Source organism: Sitophilus oryzae, unplaced genomic scaffold, assembly GCF_002938485.1.
Source record: "Sitophilus oryzae breed Bouriz unplaced genomic scaffold, Soryzae_2.0 scaffold_179_pilon_pilon, whole genome shotgun sequence".
NCBI lineage: Eukaryota > Metazoa > Arthropoda > Insecta > Coleoptera > Curculionidae > Sitophilus > Sitophilus oryzae.
In genome coordinates, this window is record NW_022146501.1 from 3,149,097 (window position 1) to 3,162,370 (window position 13,274).

The window sequence follows — 13,274 nt, forward strand, 5'->3', positions numbered from 1 at the left end:
GTCATCCCAACCCAAACGAATCTGATCATATTTATATGATCCCAGAATAAAATGTTTTTGTTGTGATGACGTTTTGATTTTTAGGAAAGCGAAAATGACGTGTCTCTCTCATCTTAGCTAACCTTATTAATTTTTAAAAGCGAATCAAACGATGCAAATTTGATTATTATAACTTAAATAGTTCAAAATGAATTCGTTTTTATTACTGCTGTCTATCTTTAGTTTTGTATTAATCGTTCGTTGCCAAAGAGCTCCGCCGGGTGTAAATCCTCAACATTATCAACATCAACAGGTAATTATAGCCATAACAAACATATGCTTGGATATCCTGAAAGAAGTACCCAATTTCTGCAAACTTAAGTTGCAATTTACCTATACTAATCGTTAAACAAGTACGAAAATTATGTTTTTATGGATTCTCGTGTGTTTTAATTTTAGTATCAAGCTCCTCAACAATATCAACAAGTACCACAACAACAATACCAAGTGCCTCAGCAGCAGTTTCAGCAGGCACCACAGAGAGCACCAACTCAGCAGGTACCACAACAACAGAATGTACCTCAACAACAGCACATACCACAACAACAGCACATACCACAACAACAGCACATACCACAACAACAGCAAGTACCTCAACAACAGCAGGTACCGTACAGTTGAGGGTTGGAACCTTTGGTGTTACACAGCAAAATAAAACACTAAATCACCTCAATACACCAAAACACTTTTACTTTTATACTGGACGCGCGTTTCGCTAACCTTGTTAGCATCATCAGCAGATGATTATAAACTCAAAAGTAGTTTATAATCATCTGGCGCGCGTCCAGTGTAAAAGTAAAAGTGTTTTGGTGTATTGTGGTGATTTAGTGTTTTATTTTGCTGTTTTTGTTTTAGCAGGTACCTCAAAAGCAAGCTCCTCAGCAACCTGTTCAACATCAACAAGTTCCACAAGTAAGTGCCACATTCTGTTTGTAGTATATGCATGAACTTTGAATCATAATTCTATTTGTCATTATTTTATTACATTATTTTCTCAAAAATCTCAAATAGTAAACCTGATATAAAGCTGTTTTGAACACTGTATAATATATTTATAATTTTCCAATGCCTTTTGTTAGCTTTTAGCACACCTAATTGTTTTGTTAATTTTGATGCAAATTATCGTTTTCTTTATTTTAAGGCTGCCCATGATCATGCTCACCATGGACAACAACATTTACTAAATGCTCAAAATATTGCCCAAGAAAAGGAGTATGTTTTAGAATAAGTGTTTAATATCCATCTGTATATGACATTTTATTTTGTTTTCAGTCATATTGCTGAACATTTAAATGTACCACTTGATACAAGCAAAATGTCCGAACAAGAAATTCAGTTTCATTATTTTAAGATGCATGATTCAGATAACAATAATAAATTGGATGGTTGTGAATTAATTAAATCATTAATTCACTGGCATGGTAAGTTAAATATGTAAATTAATGTAACTGATATTTTTATAATATTATAACTCTATAACTTGCTTTGACTTATACTTAAAGTCTCTCTAGAAAGAGAAGGGGAAGATTTTGACAGATGACCTTGACAGAAACAACGCAACTGTCGCTGTCATGTATTCTCTTAGTGGGCTTCTTACTTACTTTCATACATTTTATGCAAGGATTTTTTTTGTTGTTTTGCTTAATGTTAATTGTTGTTCCTGTTGTGTAGTTGGGTTTTACTGTTTGCTATTTTAGAAGAGGGCAGCAAAGAGAAACAGGGACAAATTGAAGAGAAAATCTTCAAGGATGAGGAATTGGTGAATTTAATTGATCCAATTTTAAATGTTGATGATGGAAACAGGGACGGATATATTGACTATCCTGAATTTATAAAGGCACAACAAAAAGCCGCCGGCCAACCACAGCAAAATGCGCACTGACAGCGCCATTAAAGACATTTAGTACCTACTTCCACTCATTACAAATGATTAGAAATATTTTAGTTTTTTTTCTTAGCCTAAAAGATACATTTTTGCGTTCTTGTAAAAGTTTGGTAATTTTTAGTTAGTATAAGAATTTTTTATATATTATTCATATTGCTGTGATAAAGGTCCCTAAAGCGATTCATTATTTTGAAGTCTCTTATTCAGTAAAGTGCCGAATCAATATATTAAATTAGACCTTATTTAATATAAACTAGAATATGTTTTTATTGATCTGTCAAAGTTACGTCCAAGAAAAGACTTATATGTATTTTAATTTTTCTCAATAATTTCTTTTATCATTAAATTTCGTTATTACAAATTTTTAGGTTGTGAAATTTTTGTATGTACAAATTTGTTTTGAAATAAATTTTTTATAAAGATGTTATGTTTGTGTTATGGGAAAAATTGTTAATGTTATGGAAATATTTCGTTTCACGGAATCAGTGCCTTGCTTTTAATGTTTGTTTTGGAAGTTTTGAATTTCGTTTATCCTTCTAGTGAACACGAATGGATAAATTGTAAAGCACGGTGGCATATAATTTTTTATACTTATTGAAATAACCTTCATATTAATTAAACCATTTTTTTATTACCTGAAATCAGTAAAATTTGGGACAAAAAACTGCTTTTCGCTTACGAGGGCACTCTGAAAAGTATCTTGGCTGAATCTTTGGTTAAATTCTCTAAGAGCATTCATTGCCAGAGCTTGCGATTTAAAATTTTCTGTTGCTAATTTTATAGCTGCGATGTCTGTTGTGCTTTTAATTCAGAAAACTGGTATTTAAAAGTTAATACATTTAACTTTCAGTTAACGAAAAAGATGACGGATCTCGAGAAAAAATAGGCGAAATGTACACTGATAATCAACTAGAAAAATTAGTGGACGACCTTTTAAGTCAAGCAGACAAAGACTCGGATGGCTACATTAATTGGCTTGAATATAAATCAATATAAACCCATAAAAAAAAAGATGTAAAATTGTTTATTGATATTTTATAATACATATTAATTTACATTTTACTCAACTTAAAAATCTAACTTTTCTTTTTAGGCAAGAAACGATCTAAGACATTGTATGCTTGTTTCTTTTTCTTCCCCTCATTTGGTTTATTGGGCAACAGGTCTTTAGTTGATTTGGAAAATTCTCTTATGGCTTGCTCCTGTAATATCTTTTTGTTTCTAGCCATTTTAACCGATCCACCTTTTCCTTTAGCTTTATTTCTAGGATTATATTCAATTTTTGGTGCCTTCAAGAACTAAAAAAAAAAGAATAAGTATATTATATGGTTTAAAATTTGAGACTTGATATGCTCCTTCCAGATTTATTATTTATTATTTATAAGTAAAGAATTCTTTTCACCTATAAATAATTTACTTGATTACTTACCAGGAGATTTTTCTTTGCCTCAATTTTGTCTCTCATTGTGGGAACATCTACCTCAGCAATTACTGCAGGGTCTAACGTAATTAACTCAGGTTGTATCTACAAAATCGCAATATTAACAAATTTGTTTAGATGTATTCAGAACATGAATAATCTTACCTTATCAAGCAAAGCTTTAACTTCAGCCTCTCTCCTTTGAGCTTTACTTTGGAAAGGATTCACTTCCAAACTGTCGATATTTGGTTCACCGGATCCAGGAATCAGTAGACTGGTAAAGCCTCTATTTGTCGCAACACCCAGTACATCTTCAAAAGGACAGAAATTAAAGTTACCTAGAAATAATTGTAATTAATATTTTATTTTTTAAAATATAAAGCTTGTTTGTACCAATTGGGTTATTGAATCTATGTCTCAAGTACGGTCTTTTGGCAGTTGAGGTACAACACTCCCTAAAAGTTGATATATAATTATTAAAGTGAATATTTACTGTATACTAGTGTATACCTGTATACTTCAACAATATTGCCGTGACCTACAGCTAACATTTTCTTTTGGGAAAAAGCCAGATTTGAAGGAGCACTGACTAACTTATACTCTTGCAATGGTCCCTCCAATTTTCTAATATCCCAGATTTTAAGCTCCCTGTTACTTGCTGCTGTCGACATATACCTAAGGGCAAATAACAATACATATACATGTTGGATAAATAAGTGCAATACTAAAAAACATTTTTTATGTAAATTTAAATATTTTAGAGAACTTTTTCGAACTGCAGGCTCTGAAATGTTCTTAATAATAGTAATAATAAATTATAAGTTACTTACATTCCTGTGGGATCAACACTAACTGCAGTAATCGGAGCCTTATGACATAACATTTTTGCTAATGGATCTCTAGCATTCGGACTCCACATAGAAACTATACCTTTAGCATGTCCCAGACATAAGCAGGCATTCCATGGATTTTGAGTCATAATGCTTAGTCTTCCTAAATTTGTATTATACTGCGAAGCCAATTGGCCAATTGAAACATCCAACCAGCTTAGGTAACCCTCATCACTCTATAATAAAAAAAAAAATAAAAAAACCTTAAATGTATTGCAAAGTACTTACACAAGTCGCTAACAAAAAGTGATACGGCAAAAATTCCATCCTGGTGACTTTATTTAATCTCTTAACACAATGTAACTCTATACCTTGGTGATCATAGAAGTAAACCCAGTCCTTTTGGGCTACAGCAAACATGGTCTCGAGATGTAAAAAGCTAACATCATGAACACTTTCCATTACATTTATTTCACAATGTAATTTTTTTGTGACCCAGTCAAATGCTGCAACATGTCCTTTTTTACCACCTATTACGAGATGTCGACCATTTCTGGTATATCTTGATCTACAAAAATATAAATTTTACTACATTAATACAATAAAGACTTTAAATTTTATACCTGTAAGGCCCAAATTCTAGTTTTAATTCAAATTGCTTTGCAGCTGATGTAATATCCACACTATCGGCTATTGCTCCTTGCGTAAACTGTGTAGTTGTTTCACCATCATCTGCTTCAAGAAAGCCAGTTTCTTCAGTTAATAAAACCTAAAAGCAACCTTAAGTGTCATAAATTAATTACATATAAAGAAAAATACATATTACTTCAGTTTTGGCAGCAAATTCGGTGGCAAACTTTACATTCCTTTCCCGCTGTTCAATTTTTGTTCTATGAATTTTGGTGTGTACTTTTTTCAAATTAACTTCTTCTCCTTTTGAATATTTTTTCAAAACCTCTTCAGGTATTTCATATCTTCTTTTCTTTTCTTTCTTTGACTTTGTATTGGTTTTTACTTTATCGATTGGATACTTGCTTGAAGTTTTGTTTCTCTGTTTATTTTTAAATTTTTCATTAAAACGATCTTCCCTGCGTCGCCCCCAAGGCTTAGATTTTACATTAGAGACATCAAACTCAATTATATCTTTACTTTTACTTTCCTTTGCCACAGCCATATCGTTACTTACTGTCAACTAAAATAAATTACTCTGAAATTAATATCAATACATATATTAGTTAAATAACTACTTCTTACCTTTCCCATTTTTTTTTAAAGTATTGTTTAAACTTGGTTTAAATCAGCTTTAAACACATTTTAAAAATATATAACAAACTGGCATTGGTATAGGGTTACTTTATCACTCTTCCTCTTTCAGAATTTTTGGTCTGCACTGGTAAAAGTGAAGTCAGGCATCTAGATCATATATAATATGTTAATTTAGCTGGCCTGGACATTGAAAAACGCGAGCCTATATTATTTAAGAAGAAGAAACTGGATCATATACTATATCATATGGACCGAATAGCCCTGGCAGCTCAGACCGTAAAACTCAGTAATATGTGATTTATATGCCGTGGTAATATCATATATAATGTGAGGGCACAAACCAAACACGGCTATGAGGTTTTTACCCGAAATTTTTTTTTGAAAATTCGAAATTTTTTGACAAAAATTTTAATTTTTTTTTAGTTTTTAGTTAAATAACATAATTTCTTGATAATATGCCAACATAGGTATTAGATTAAATTTACAAAAAAGAAAATCCAGTAAAGATCCAGTGGTTCTCAAAATTTTAGCAACAAATTTTTTCTTTTTGGAAATTTTCAAAGTAAAATAACTCCGTTATTTTGGACTTATTTGAAAAACGATAAAGAGAAAATATATTTCTTTTACCGAGACCTAAAACCACCCCTACCTATAACCACCCCTTAAAATACTTGCACCTATTTCTGGGACACCCTGTATACATGATTAAAATTTATAAAATATAAACTGATATAAATAAAAGAAAACAGGCTAAGCCTATGAACAAAATGTCTTTCTAAGGTGTCTTCTTTCTTTAAGAAATACGTATTTTAGCAAATATATTTTAGTTACTTCTCAAAATATTTCTTTTGTTTTCTGTCATTTGATTTTTTACGCCTGTGTTGCCAAGATATTAACGAAGTCCTAAAACTAATCTAAATCTCTAATTATTGTAAGCAAAGCCATCAAAAGAGGATGGAACGAACCAACAACTTGGATTTTAATATGTTTCTTATATTACTTTTGTTAATAAAATATAATATATAAATAAATAATAATTCATAATAAATGAGTTTTATTAAACCTAAATATACATATTAGAAGGATATTAGAAATACTGTCGAATCCTGAACAGCAAAAAGAAGTCATTTATTTCTTACAGAAATAAAATATATCCCAATATTAAAAACTTAACAAGTTGTTCTGGAACCTTCAGTATTTTATATTTTGTATTATATATTTATTATTAGATTTGTATATTAGATTTATCATGAGTTTGTAAGGGTACAGTTTATTTTAGACTTAAAAACGGATTTCGCTATCCTGGCAACCTTGAAAACACTATAGTTCAAAATTTTTTCACTTTTTCTACATTGGCGCCATTAGCATTCTTCTTCTTTTTCATATTTCAGGTCTTAAAAGAACTGTGACCACAGAATAAAAGTAATGTTATTCTTCTTTTTTATATTTAAGGCCTGAAACATTTGCAACCACAGATCTGACATATTTTTTCTTCTTTCCTCTTAAACGGCTTGAACTTAGACAGGTCATCCGTTTCAAGAAACAAAAATGATAGTAAACTAAAAAAATAAAATGTAATTTGTAATCTCTGCGAATTGAGCTATGGTAGGCCAAGATCTTCCTTATACGGTGACAATATAACCGCAAATTATACTTTTAGGCGGGAAAATCGACATTGAAAAAAAAAAACATTGAATTTCACAGTTGAATTTGTATTTTAACAATATTTTTATAACTGAAGAAGATTAAAATGGATATAAATGCTAGGCGTCGAAGAAATCATACAGCTGTAGTGCATACCGATACAGGCATTTATAGTCATGATTTAAGTTTATACAGCGAATATCCAACGAATCTGCTAGGGCTCAGCGAATTTGAAGAATTAGCCTTGGAAAGGCTTCAGTTGTTAAGAATAATTGAACAGGCCTCTCTAAAAGGGCATAAGCTGTTTAGCAACGATTGGAAAAATTGCATTAAAGAGGATTTAATTAAGAATACCCTTAAAAAATACGCACGTCTAATGAATGGAGCTAATGGACAAACCGAGCTAGACATTCAAGCAAGACGGGCAGATCATATTTCTCATTATATTTTAAGATTAGCGTATTGTCGAAGCGAAGATTTGAGGAGATGGTTTTTGGCTCGCGAAATGGATTGGTTTAGAATCAAATTTACATCACAAACATCTGCGGGTAAATAGGTAGACCTCCTATAATACATTTTGTTTATCATTAATTTATTTTTAGGCGTATTGAAGTTTTTGGACATAAGTAATCTTAGATATACCCCAATCTCTAATGAAGAAAAAGATGAAATAAAAGGTCATTTACTAGATTCAACACCTGGATTATCACATGCTGTTATTAGTACAGATTTTTATAAAGTGCCTATTCATGACGTACTTTTGTTGGTAAAAGGTAGAAGATCATATTTAAAGGCAGGGTATATATCAATCTAGCATAGTTTAAAAATGTAATAATTTTTAAGGAATTAATTTTTTTAGTTTTGCTTATATTCCAATGTCCGATCTGGTAGTATGTATCCAATCTAAGTTTAGGGCGAGTTTAAGTGAAAGTCTTAATTATATGAGTCATAGAATAGCAAACCTTGATGATGAGAGATTAAGTGATCTATTGTGTAATTTGCATAATACTTATACAGGAAAAGATTATGTTACTGGTCAAAACAAAGTACTACAATATTACTTATATGAAATTAATGTGTAATAGTTTAACTGTAAATTTTTAGGATGCTGTAAACATTGCTTGTTTAGATGAATATTCAAAGAAACATTTTCCCTTGTGTATGAGACACATGCATGAGGTCTTAACGTCTACTCACCATTTAAAACATAATGGAAGGTTGCAATATGGTTTATTTTTGAAGGGGATAGGTTTGTTGTATTTATATATTAATTTTGTCTCTGCAGTAAGAGTTATGATGATTTTGAAAAACAATTGATAGAAAATACAATCAAAACTTTGAATTAATTGTTGGACACATAACTATATTATGTAGGTAATTTATTTTAGGAGTGCTCTATGAGTCGGCTAATGAATTTTGGCGTAGAGAATTTACTAAAGCCATGGACAGTGATAAGTTTGAAAAAAAGTACTCCTACAATTTTAAACATCAATATGGACTGGTTGGAAACAGAGTGGATTATTCTCCTTACAGTTGCATAAAAATCATTATGAGCAATGTAGGACCTGGTGAAACACACGGGTGCCCATTCAAACATTGGGATAATGCCTATTTAAAATCTAAATTAAATGAATATGGTGTTGACCAAGAAGGTAAAACTTTTATATAGCGAATCACCACATTTTCATTATTACTTCGGCATGTATTTTTTAGGTGTTAAGGAAATAATGACTTTAGTTAGTAACAAACACTACCAAATAGCTTGTACAAAGTATTTTGAGTTGACACATGGTCAACAACAGGCAGCTAATAGCATTATTCATCCAAACCAATATTTTGAAGAGAGTATGAATTTAACCAAGGATAGAGCTGAGAAAGCCAAAAAATAAATACATAGTATAGTTTTTTTTTAATTATTATTAGATTTAAAATTATTTCAATTTATTATATTATTTCATTATCTCAATAAAAAAATTGTATACCAACCTTGGTGATTTTGCATGTATTTCATAACATAAATAAATAAATACAGAAATTATGGTTTCCAAAGTCGTACTAATCCATCTTCACTATAAGAACAGAGTAGATTTTGATGTGGATGATGAGCTACACCAATAACATCTTTCTCGTGGATCTGTAAATTAAATTTTAATATTGTCCTGTTGCATTATTCAGTTTAAAAATCAATTCATCTTACATTTAAAGTTCTTTCTAATTTGCCCGTTACAGTGGAGAAACAGTAAAGCACCATATCTTCACCAACACAATATATCCAGTCGCCTCTGGGTGAAACCGTAGAACATACAAAGTCGCCGCCCTGTCTTTTACCGCTAGCAAAAGATCTCACAATCTACAAAATTCGTTTTTCTAAATTAACTAATAATAATAATTATACAATAAAATTGGTATCAATGGTTTTCATACCTGTCCTTGTAGATTGACAATAACAACAGTATTACTTCTATTGCATACAACAAAATGTTCAGGATTTTTAGTAAAATTATGTATGTTATTGACTGTACAATCACTTGAACCTAACGATTTAAATGTGTTTATGCATTCTGTCGTCTTTATACTCCAAACTTTCACTGTCCCATCTGATGATGCACTATTAAGAATACATTTTTTAAAGGAGTCTAGTTTTTAAGCCTTTTAAAACTTACCTTAAAATATTATGCCCATCAAGGGTAAAAATAACTTCATTTACAAAGGAAGTGTGTCCTCGAAATTCTTTTAACGTCTTTCCTGATTTCAGGCCATGAATTCTAGAAAAATTAATATGTTTTGGTATAACCCATAAAAAATTAAACAATTGTATATACCTTATGCTATGATCAAACGAGGCACTTAAAACCTGACTGTTATCCCTTGAAAACTGCAAACAAGTTATCCCTTTGGAATGTGCCTTTTCTATTTTTCTTAAACACTGTCCTGTACTGATTCTCCAAACTTTTATTCTACCTGTTTGTGAGCCACTGACTAACATCTCACTGTCTCTTGAAAATGCCATACATAACACGGCATGTTCCATCATCATAAAATTTTCCTGAAACATATTAAATTTTATAACACAATTATTAAATGAATGCTGAACTTGGTTTACCTGTGCTTGGTATTTTAAATCTTTTCTTATTTTTCCTGTTGTAAAATTCCATACTTCAATAATACCGTCAACACTTCCTGTAATCAAATATTGACCATCTGGGGAGAATCTAGCACATTCAACATGAGATTTCTGACCAAACTTAATTTGTTTAGCCATTTGTGTTGGGAAGGTTTCGTCCTCTTGCTCTCTAACTGCAGCTTTACCTCTAAAATAAGCCAGAAATAATTAAACTTTCTAGCATAATTTTTTTAATTATAATACCTGAATAAATCTATTGTTGTGCCAGGTGGGAGTAACCCTTGATGTTGTTGCCATTTTAAAGCTTGACCCAGTAAAGCTAAAAGCCTAGATGATGGAACAACTGAGACTTCTCCAGAAAGTGCATGTGCTATTGCAGCTCTTCGCTTCTCTTTACTACTACCATCAGGATAAGCCTCTCTGGGATCAAAATATGATCTTGCCAAAAGATTTTCTAGAAAAGATAAATATTATAATATCTAATATTATGCATTAATAATTTATTACCTAAATGAATATATCTTTCTGGTTCATTCTGTTTCAGCATAATCATTGGATCTGTCTGACGTAATAGTGATCTTGCCGCTCCTAATTCTCTCAGTTCGATAAGCTCAAGAACAATCTAAAAGCATCAAGTCTATATATATTTATATTATGGTAATTTAACATTCAAATACTTGTTCATAGAGGTCAATTAGCTTCTTATCTGGAAGTTTGAGGGACTGTATAGCCTTTAGAACAGTATCCCAATGACCATTATTTATATCAGCACAAAATCCATCAACACTATCTACAGTATTTAGAGTCACACCTGTTTCTTCCTTAAAAGTCGATGTTAGAAATAAATAAAGAATATTTTAAGTAAAATCTTACTTGTAGTGTGTGCAATGTTCGAAAAAGATTCGACTCTTTCAGGTATTGTTGAATCAATCGAATCACGCTAAAAAGAAGGCTCTTATTACGTTGTTCGGTATGTTCTTAATACTTACTCTGCAGATTCTATTTCTATGGACATGTTTATTATTTATTTGGTTTAAACCTGAACGGATTGTACTTTTCGGCTAAAAAGCTAGAAACTGGAAACATAAACAAATTGAAAGTTGATTTGTTGGCATCAGCTACCACTTTTTCTTCTTTTTTTTATGGCAACTAGCAGCTGTCAAAAGTCTTCTTATTAATTGTCATTTTGCTGCCAAAAGTAGCGAAGACTGGCTCAGTGCCTTCTATTAAAAGATCAGCCTACGGGCGAGATTTATGACGTCACGCTAGTTAGATATAACAGATTAATAAATATGTTGTAGAATACATGGAAAACATAATTACTCCTCAGATTTTTGGTTTGTATTTTAAAAATGATATAGTTTACATTAAATATACATAATATACAGTTAATAACTACAACATATATACCTATTTATAGTAATAAATACTTTGGCAAATAAACTATGAACCATACAAATGCAGCAAATGTTTTACAATATACAAATAATGTATAGGTACATAAGATAATGGGTAAAATGTAAATATATTTTAAATTTTGGGGTTTGAAAATCGATCTAATTTAACAAAAACATTGAATATCTACTAATAGTGATGTATTATTATTTGCATTCACAAAATTTATATGTATATTTTGCAAGTATCAATGTTCGAAAAATTATATTTACAAATAATACAATATTATCTAAAAAGGCGTCAGCGATGGCTATGAAATGAAGATCGCTGGCATTTTATATGTAAAATTATTCTAAAATTTTTGATTTTCTTGGGATTTTTAGGTTCGAGGAAAACGCTGATTAAGTTTTCATTTGGTTTTCATTATTTTATTCGGTTTAAAAAAAACGTTTCGGCTAACTATAGCCTTCACAGTGTTGTGTCATATGAGAAAAATAGTGTCGAATATAATCCAAAATTACATATACAATATAATTCACACCTCATAATGTTTACTGCAATTAATAAACTAATATAAACTTATCAAAAGATGACCACATATTTTTAAAATTATTATTCTTAACACTAAAATTATCTACATTGACTATGGAGTACGCAGTAAACATTATGTGCGTGGTGTGCATATTTTATATGCAATTTTTGGATTATATTCGACACTATTTTTTCATATGACACAACACTGATGGAAGGCTATAATGTTAGCTCGAACCGTTTTTTAAACCAAATAAAAATAATGAAAAACCAAATGAAAAATCAATCAGCGTTTTTCCCGAACCTAAATTCCAAGAAAATCAAAAAATTTAGAATATTTAGAATCAAGGTTCAAGAATATCAAATTTTCCAAGATTGTAAAATTCTAGTTAATTATTTTATATTGTACAGTTATTTATGTCATCGATGTTCATTTCAAGCCAACTAGACGCCGATTTTTTTCGATGATACGGTATAATTCTTACGTAAAATGTAAATAACATTAGACCAATTAAAAAAAGAAATATGAATTTCTTAGTATTTTTAGTAACACCTTTATTCTTAAAACTTAATTTTGTATTATGCAAATATACCAATTTTATTGTTATTTTATTCATATTGTATTCAGCCATCACTTAAATATTTGATATTAATTTGGTATTATAAATAATCAATACTATTCATTAAAAATTACTGAACAAATATATGTTACAACTTAACATACATTATATATTATCAAACAAAAACACATTCTTCTTTTTAAACTGTATCAGTCTTGTCTTTACAAAAATCTTTTTAAAATTTGAACTCAAAATAATAATCTTTTTTCATGATCTCTAATACACATATTCTTTATTTTTCCTAGATCATAATACCTACTTACGTGTTTGAATCTATCGAAGCTGAACCAACAACACTTGGAATGGAGATTCACAATATGAATAAAAATAAACATAATTGTCCAGTTTTCATTAATACCATCATGGGAGAATATTATTTTTAAATTTATTAAAGATATTTTCAATAAAATTCTCTTGATTTATAACTCGTACCCACTTTTCTTGCTCTTCCGGACACTTTAGGCTGCCTAGTATAACTATCCTTAGTAACTATCCTTTCCACCAGGAACACAACAAAGAT

The 13,274-nt window shown here is 30.4% G+C and overlaps 4 protein-coding genes across 8 annotated transcripts; 2 read left to right on the forward strand and 2 right to left on the reverse strand.

Annotated features, from left to right (window-relative positions):
• The first annotated feature begins 56 nt into the window (after window positions 1-56).
• Window positions 57-3,040, forward strand: LOC115882651 (multiple coagulation factor deficiency protein 2 homolog). Of its 5 annotated transcripts, none has more exons than XM_030900844.1 (6): window positions 57-292; window positions 439-645; window positions 895-951; window positions 1,181-1,251; window positions 1,312-1,460; window positions 2,775-3,040. In XM_030900844.1, the coding sequence occupies exons 1-6, from the start codon at window positions 188-190 to the stop codon at window positions 2,918-2,920; spliced, it is 735 nt and encodes a 244-aa protein (XP_030756704.1). In that variant the 5' UTR covers window positions 57-187; the 3' UTR covers window positions 2,921-3,040. The 5 variants fall into 5 exon arrangements, with proteins under 5 accessions (XP_030756704.1, XP_030756702.1, XP_030756703.1 ...); XM_030900842.1 differs by lacking the exon at window positions 2,775-3,040 and adding an exon at window positions 1,737-2,346; XM_030900843.1 differs by lacking the exon at window positions 2,775-3,040 and adding an exon at window positions 1,737-2,346 and having other exon boundaries at window positions 898-951.
• Window positions 2,932-5,571, reverse strand: LOC115882649 (WD repeat-containing protein 46). The gene is made up of 10 exons (XM_030900839.1): window positions 5,429-5,571; window positions 5,001-5,366; window positions 4,798-4,943; window positions 4,463-4,742; window positions 4,175-4,410; window positions 3,855-4,019; window positions 3,738-3,799; window positions 3,510-3,682; window positions 3,354-3,449; window positions 2,932-3,222 (listed from the first exon to the last, which is right to left on the reverse strand). The coding sequence occupies exons 1-10, from the start codon at window positions 5,435-5,437 to the stop codon at window positions 3,001-3,003; spliced, it is 1,755 nt and encodes a 584-aa protein (XP_030756699.1). The 5' UTR covers window positions 5,438-5,571; the 3' UTR covers window positions 2,932-3,000.
• Window positions 5,572-7,088: 1,517 nt separating this feature from the next.
• Window positions 7,089-9,072, forward strand: LOC115882695 (DNA primase large subunit-like). Its single transcript, XM_030900907.1, has 6 exons — window positions 7,089-7,632; window positions 7,687-7,882; window positions 7,944-8,130; window positions 8,189-8,333; window positions 8,473-8,736; window positions 8,798-9,072. The coding sequence occupies exons 1-6, from the start codon at window positions 7,191-7,193 to the stop codon at window positions 8,971-8,973; spliced, it is 1,410 nt and encodes a 469-aa protein (XP_030756767.1). The 5' UTR covers window positions 7,089-7,190; the 3' UTR covers window positions 8,974-9,072.
• On the reverse strand, window positions 9,032-11,357 carry LOC115882694 (WD40 repeat-containing protein SMU1). Its single transcript, XM_030900905.1, has 11 exons — window positions 11,198-11,357; window positions 11,082-11,148; window positions 10,886-11,029; window positions 10,716-10,830; window positions 10,452-10,662; window positions 10,188-10,395; window positions 9,907-10,130; window positions 9,748-9,849; window positions 9,509-9,692; window positions 9,282-9,434; window positions 9,032-9,218 (listed from the first exon to the last, which is right to left on the reverse strand). Exons 1-11 carry the CDS (start codon window positions 11,221-11,223, stop codon window positions 9,120-9,122), a joined length of 1,533 nt encoding a protein of 510 aa, XP_030756765.1. The 5' UTR covers window positions 11,224-11,357; the 3' UTR covers window positions 9,032-9,119.
• Between the last annotated feature and the right edge of the window lie 1,917 nt (window positions 11,358-13,274).

What these genes read in the sequence shown, in the direction of transcription:
- LOC115882694 (XM_030900905.1), bottom strand. Translation starts at nt 11,223, where the DNA reads ATGTCCATAGAAATAGAATCTGCAGA. An exon ending in GAACATTGCACACACTACAA is followed by an intron (nt 11,030 to 11,081) that starts GTAAGATTTTAC and finishes TCGACTTTTAAG; the next exon opens with GAAGAAACAGGTGTGACTCT. An exon ending in AGAAAGATATATTCATTTAG is followed by an intron (nt 10,663 to 10,715) that starts GTAATAAATTAT and finishes TATCTTTTCTAG; the next exon opens with AAAATCTTTTGGCAAGATCA.
- LOC115882695 (XM_030900907.1), top strand. Translation starts at nt 7,191, where the DNA reads ATGGATATAAATGCTAGGCGTCGAAGAAATCATACAGCTGTAGTGCAT. An exon ending in TACATCACAAACATCTGCGG is followed by an intron (nt 7,633 to 7,686) that starts GTAAATAGGTAG and finishes ATTTATTTTTAG; the next exon opens with GCGTATTGAAGTTTTTGGAC. An exon ending in AGATCATATTTAAAGGCAGG is followed by an intron (nt 7,883 to 7,943) that starts GTATATATCAAT and finishes TAATTTTTTTAG; the next exon opens with TTTTGCTTATATTCCAATGT.
- LOC115882649 (XM_030900839.1), bottom strand. An exon ending in ACTTTTTGTTAGCGACTTGT is followed by an intron (nt 4,411 to 4,462) that starts GTAAGTACTTTG and finishes TTTTTATTATAG; the next exon opens with AGTGATGAGGGTTACCTAAG. An exon ending in TAGATTCAATAACCCAATTG is followed by an intron (nt 3,683 to 3,737) that starts GTACAAACAAGC and finishes AATTATTTCTAG; the next exon opens with GTAACTTTAATTTCTGTCCT.
- LOC115882651 (XM_030900842.1), top strand. Translation starts at nt 188, where the DNA reads ATGAATTCGTTTTTATTACTGCTGTCTATCTTTAGTTTTGTATTAATC. An exon ending in AACATCAACAAGTTCCACAA is followed by an intron (nt 952 to 1,180) that starts GTAAGTGCCACA and finishes CTTTATTTTAAG; the next exon opens with GCTGCCCATGATCATGCTCA. An exon ending in AATATTGCCCAAGAAAAGGA is followed by an intron (nt 1,252 to 1,311) that starts GTATGTTTTAGA and finishes TTTTGTTTTCAG; the next exon opens with TCATATTGCTGAACATTTAA.